The sequence below is a fragment of the Octodon degus genome, unplaced genomic scaffold (genome assembly GCF_000260255.1).
Source record: "Octodon degus isolate 3935 unplaced genomic scaffold, OctDeg1.0 scaffold00294, whole genome shotgun sequence".
Taxonomy (NCBI): domain Eukaryota; kingdom Metazoa; phylum Chordata; class Mammalia; order Rodentia; family Octodontidae; genus Octodon; species Octodon degus.
This window is the reverse complement of record NW_004524870.1, coordinates 698,333-704,522: the sequence shown is the minus strand read 5'-3', so window position 1 is coordinate 704,522 and position 6,190 is coordinate 698,333. Positions and strand designations below refer to the sequence as shown.

Here is a 6,190-nt window from a genome sequence, read left to right as displayed (position 1 = left end):
CATGGGTCCCTTACCTATATTTTTGCTTCCTAGTGTCAAATAAATTTTTTTTCAATGAATCACTTTTAAACTATATGTCAACACCTGAGAAAACAGGTGTTTCAGCAAGAAAGCTGCGATAAAATAGTGGCTAAAAATGATGTATTATGGAAGGAAATAGCAACCAGTTTTGCCAGTTGCTACTTGATAATAAGCAAATATATAAATATAAATATATATCATATTAACTCTTGCTTTTATGTATTAAGTTAACAAATATTTCAAACATTGAATAAAAACTTTGGCAAAGGTAACAGTTTTCTCAATGTAACCAACATTTGTTAAGAATTGTTTGCTGTAAATATTTAGTTGTTCTTAAATCATACCTGTTGTTATGTTTATTTCTTACAATTAATTGGTATACTTCATATGCTTTATATATAAAATGCCCATACTGTGCCCATCTAATAAACACAGAGCTGGAATGAGTCTGAGGCTGTCATGAAATATACAGGATTTGAGAGGGAGATTAGTGGACACAAGAAGAGAGGCAGGCTTCCTCATTTGTTGCCTGTTGCTTTTTGGAGGCTGCCTTAGATCCTGACCTCATGCAAGCTTCTTTGCCTCAAGATCAGGAGAAGAAGGAGTCAGACACGTGAAAATCATAACACACATCACACTGTGTGCAGCAGTGACAGAGTAAACTGAACCCACATACATTAAATATAAAGAATGTTTGGGATTCCTAAGGAGAATTAGGAGAAAAAGTAACCAGGTGGAGGTCATTGTATACAAAAACAAGAAGAGGTTGGACTCTGTAGAAACCTGAGGGGATCATGGTGAGTAGCAGCCAGGAAATGTACTCGCCAAGTGGGGCTGAATGGAACTCTTACTATGAAGTCATTCCTTCCGAGTGCAAAGGACACAGCTTTCTGTGGGAAGTCAGCATTGAAGTGTTTAGGAAGACTGTGGAGGGGGTGAGAGATATGAGAGAATTTCAGAGAATGAATAGACTACATCATGACTGATCTGCTGACAAGATGGATATCTGGCCTGAATATTAGAAAGTGTTGGCAGCCAGGGAAATGGCTCAGTAGAATAAGCGCTTGCCTGGCAAGCTCAAGGGCCTGAGTTCAATCCCTGGTTCTAAAAAAGAAAAAAAAAGTGCTAAAAATTTATCTTAGATGGCCTCAGAGAAGTTGGTATTAGGTAATCTTACAATGGGAAAATATTAATATTTATTTTATTATATGTAATGTTAGAAATGATCTGCATGTTTTCTTGCTAGAAAACATGTGGGAGATGTTGGATCCCAGACTTCCCGTGTTGCTCACAGAGGATATGTCTCTTGGTACCTGCTGGGCCTACAATATCAAAATGTGCAGATGCCCAAGCTCCTTACATAAAAGGCTGTAGTGTGGGCATATATGGTAAGCACATCCTGCTATCTAACTGAAGTCATCTCTAGATAACTAGATGCCTCATACACTGAACACTTTATGTAAATTGCTGCTGTGATCTATTAGGGAAATAGGAAGAGAAAAATAACCTCTACATGTGCATATAGGTACGGTTTTTCATCACATATTTAGAATGTACAGCTGCGTAAATCTGGTAACTATTGTGAGTTCCTTTGTCATGTCGATTTTATCTCTAAGATATGATCTTACTAGGGAAAAGGCTCTGGACTTTTTCAACTTTTTAAGCTTACTTTTATTTCTCAACATGTTGTAAAAGCTTAGAAAATGGATGTAGGATTAATACAGTCATACAATGAATGGATAGCCATGAAATGAGTAAATGGATGAAGAAATGGATGGAACATTAAAAAACAATAGATGACATGGACAAAAATCTTAAGATATACATGAGGAATGCAGCAGGGTGGTCTTTTGGTGTAAGAATCTTATATTTATTCATCTGTAAAAACTCTGGCTTTCGAAAACTGTGCACATTTTGCTGAAAGAATTTTTACTAACTCAGATTTATGGTGCAAACTGCAAGCATTAAATTGCTATTTTTATTTTCTAATTTTATTCATTTTTAAATAATCCTTGACAATGTATTCTCTTTGCAAATATATTTTATATTTTTGGGGTTCTTAAGTATTTTTCCATTGGTGAATATGAGTATGATCATATCTGATAATGTGTAAATATGTTCATATTTTATAATGTTATGTCATTTATTTCTCCCTGTACTTTAAGTAAATAAAGTAAGAATAGGTATCTATTCTAGGAAAATTATAATTTTCAAGAACATAACTGTAAGGGCTGGGCCAAGTAGCACAGCAAATTAAAGCACCTGCAAGGAGGTGCAGGGGCCAGGGGTTTGATCCTCAGGCCTGCCATGCCAGCCCCATCCTTGGGGCACACTGAGATAGCAATTGAGACTGGGAGTGGTGGTGCGTGCCTGTAATCCCAGCTCTTGGAAGGCTGTAAACAGGGAGATCGCTGTGAGTCCGATCTAGTAGTGAGACCCTAAAAATCCTGCAGACCCTTCCCTAAAATACAAACAAACAAACAAACAAAAAGAAAAAGTAAATAACTATTGAACTGTCCATATATTAAAGTAGTGTATATCACCATAGAAACACCAGTAATGCTCAATATTTATAAGTTTAGTCAGTATTTGGTTCTTAAGATATCCAGTAAAATAAGCACTTTGATGAAAAGCCTCAGTGTCCTTATCTATCCATTCAGTGAATACTTGCTGGATACCTCTTACATTTCAAGAATTTTCCAAGAGAATACGAATATGTACATGCTGTACCTTGACTATTTTATAGACTTGTGAAATAGCTCTTAAATTCAGAAGGTCTAAGAGTCCCCTGAATGTGCTAGTGAAAAATAAGAGGTCTCTATCACCAACTCTGTAGAGTTCCTGTTCCTAGAACATGAAGTCCTTAGAGTTAGCATTTATAAGCCATTTCATTTGATTAGACAACTTTAATAAACCAAGTAACTATCTGGAGTAATCCCATAAGGTATTTAAGCTACAGTAGAATTTCTTTAATCTGATAAATGCAGTATCTACAATATGGGAGGCAGAATAATAAGCAGAAAATTTTAATGTTTATTGTAAAATTGTCATCTTAAGTAAAAATCATGATTCCCCTGGTGTAAGCAGTTATTCCGATGTTTATAAATGTACATTAGCTCATTTATTCAAATAACAGGCAAAGGATTTTATTCATTTCCTTGAGGGACTATATTTAAATAGTCAGCTGATGCCAATTCCATTTGGAGAGTACAGAAATCACAAGGTACCTGATGCAATGCAGCATTCATTAAATAACATTCACTATTTCCAATATCTGAGTCCTGTAGCCCCTCAGATTCAGCTTTAGCCAGTGAACAGTAAAGCCACTTAGTAAAACACTACAGAAAATCTACTCTAAGTATGAAAATTGTTCTCCTTAAACAAGACCCCAAAATAGAAGACATAACAATGCTTTAAATATAAATGTTGAATCTTATTTGCGCAATATTAAATCTCACATTTGGTAAAATATTTTTTAAGAATTATATTTTGCTATCATCAAACACTCAAAGAAAACAGCTGCTACCCAGAAACTGAAATAATGATGAAAATTTAAGAAAAACACTGGAAATTGTAAATGTTATATGAACAAATAATTCGTTGTTTTTAAAACTAGAAAGGAATACCATATATTCTATTGACTCTTGGAATTCAAAGTCTCATAAGAGACTTAAAAATAATTTGAGGGATAACATTGTGTGATACATAGAGTCATATTTGAATGACACTAGGGATTTAATAAATTGCTCAAAGATATATACCTTATTTTCAATCAATTGTATTATATTTAGAAGCTTCTGTGTACTTCAGCTGGCAGTTACTGCAAAGTGAATTAGGCAGACAAAAATTATCTAAAGGATGTAACTAGTAAACTGGTGATTCCGGACCTTCCCCCAAAAATGTCTGTTTTGATTCAAGTTGCAAGAAAATTTTACATGTACTGTACTGATTTGTTGTTTTCATCATCATTGCTTCATATCTTCAGATTAACCTCTTAATTGATTGCCTTTTGAAATGAACAATGATGTTTATTGGTCAGTAACTGGAAATTGCTGCTCTTTCAGCTGGATGAAGAAGCCTCGGTGTGGTGTACCCGACCAGACAAGAGGCAACTCCAAATTTAATGTTCGTCGAAAGCGGTATGCATTAACAGGACAGAAGTGGCAGCACAAGCACATCACGTACAGGTATAAAAATGATAACAAATTCCCTATTGAAGGCTTTCTTTCTTTCTTTCTTTCTTTCTTTCTTTCTTTCTTTCTTTCTTTCTTTCTTTCTTTCGTATTTTAGGGAAGGGTCTACAGGGTGTTCAGGGTCTCATTACTAGATTGGATTCGTGGTGCTCCGCCTGTTTACAGCCTCCCAAGAGCTGGGATTACAGGCAGGCGCCACCACACTCAGTCTCAATTGCCATCTCAGCACTCCCCAGGGGCGGGGCCGGCACGGCAGGCCAGGGGATCAAACCTCAGACCCCTGTGTCTGTCTAAGCAGGCGCTTTAATCCGCTGAGCTATTTGGCCGGCCCGAGCATTTCTTTTCATTGCTGTTTGTTGGCTTTTTTCCTATTTTTTGAACATGGACCTCGTGGTAATATACAGTGGTGTGATGCTATATGAGGCCTTTCAAGCTGCACCTAAGAATATAATAAACGATCAGTCCTGGAATTTTGTAAGCAGTCTTTAAAACAATTGGTCAAATTTGTGTACTGCTTTCCAGCTGCTTCAATTAGTGCCAACATTCTGAAGGATGTGTACTCTAACGCATTTATTTCTCTGACATATATTCATCAGCTAAAAAGGAATCAAATAATAAAGTATACTGATAGGTACATTTTTCACAAGATGCTTTTGGATATATTAACTTTCAGTATTTGGCCATTTTACTTTCAATTATTTTGATTATTATTCAAGCGGAATGTGCCTTTTTGTGTTCTTATCAACAGCACAAAGTGCCAAACAAGGCACAGTGACAATTGCTGCTAATAGAAGTGTTCATGTTTATTCATTTATTCATTGAACAACTGGCTATTAAGTTTCTGTATGAATAACAAATAGACCTAGGACCTGAGGAAATAGTAATAAATAAAACATTGGGGACCTGTATGTCTTCATGGAATTTACAATGATGTGGAGAAGTTGAACAGTAATGTAAGTGTGACACCTCTTATAAATACGAAGGCGAAGGAAACAAGAGAAACATATCAAATTATCCAACCTATTCTAGAAAAGTAGACAAGGTCTTTTTAATGAAATTACCTTTAATCAAGATATATAGGAAGACAATGAACTTATTATACCAGTGGACATCTGAGGAGAGTTACTTTGCTGAATGTAGATATCAGGAACTATCTCTGATAAATTAATGACTAGGAGAAATACTTTTATGAATATCATTTATCATGTAACTACTCTTCCTGAGAGATAAGAGTAAAATTGAAATTTTAATATATTGGCTTATTTTATCTGTATAACTGGAAAGTGCATTTGAAGTTACTTTAATTATTTTGGAAACATTTTTCAGTGTTACTTTAGATTCTTATGCTTTCTTCACAGACAAAAAATTATTTAAATTATTTCTGCAGATAAATCAAAGGCAAAACTCCTTTATGGCAAGACCATAAATTTAGTATTGACCACAATTTATACTTGCTTATAGGATTTTTTCACAAACTTCTTTTAGTAACTCTAAAGTAAATATGCTAATGAATTAATATTGACATGAGTTTATATATTCCTAGTATGGATAATACAGAGGTTTTATGTACACATAAACTTACAACTTACTAATAAATATACTCAGGATGTGATGATTGGTCATATATTGAGAATAGGATTAGTTTTCTAAGACATTGCCAAAATATCTCCTGAAGGCCCCATCCCATTTTTGAAAATAATTTTATTGAGAAAAAAATAGCAATGAGACAATTTCAAAACCGATTAGTAGGACAGTTTCAATAATTAATACATTACATGTTGTCTTCTTAGTGGTTATTCATAGTACAAAATGCAGACATGATAGCCTGTGCACAAACACTATTAGAAGAAATCTTTCTATTTGTTGAATTAAAAGGAAGTAGCTATATATCTATCCTATTTTGAATATACAGATACAAAATGGTCCTTTGTTTATATCCCATTTTTTGTTTAGTTTTGTCAGAGAAGGGTATTCCA

General features: G+C 34.6%; 1 protein-coding gene across 1 annotated transcript in view; it reads left to right on the top strand.

The window, feature by feature from the left end:
• Mmp16 (matrix metallopeptidase 16) overlaps positions 1–6,190 on the top strand; it is a 280,573-nt gene that overhangs the window by 125,008 nt on the left and 149,375 nt on the right. Inside the window, exon 3 of the mRNA XM_004647205.2 lies at positions 4,086–4,208. Within this exon, the coding sequence (XP_004647262.1) occupies positions 4,086–4,208 (123 nt within the window). The remainder of the gene's footprint in view (positions 1–4,085; positions 4,209–6,190) is intronic.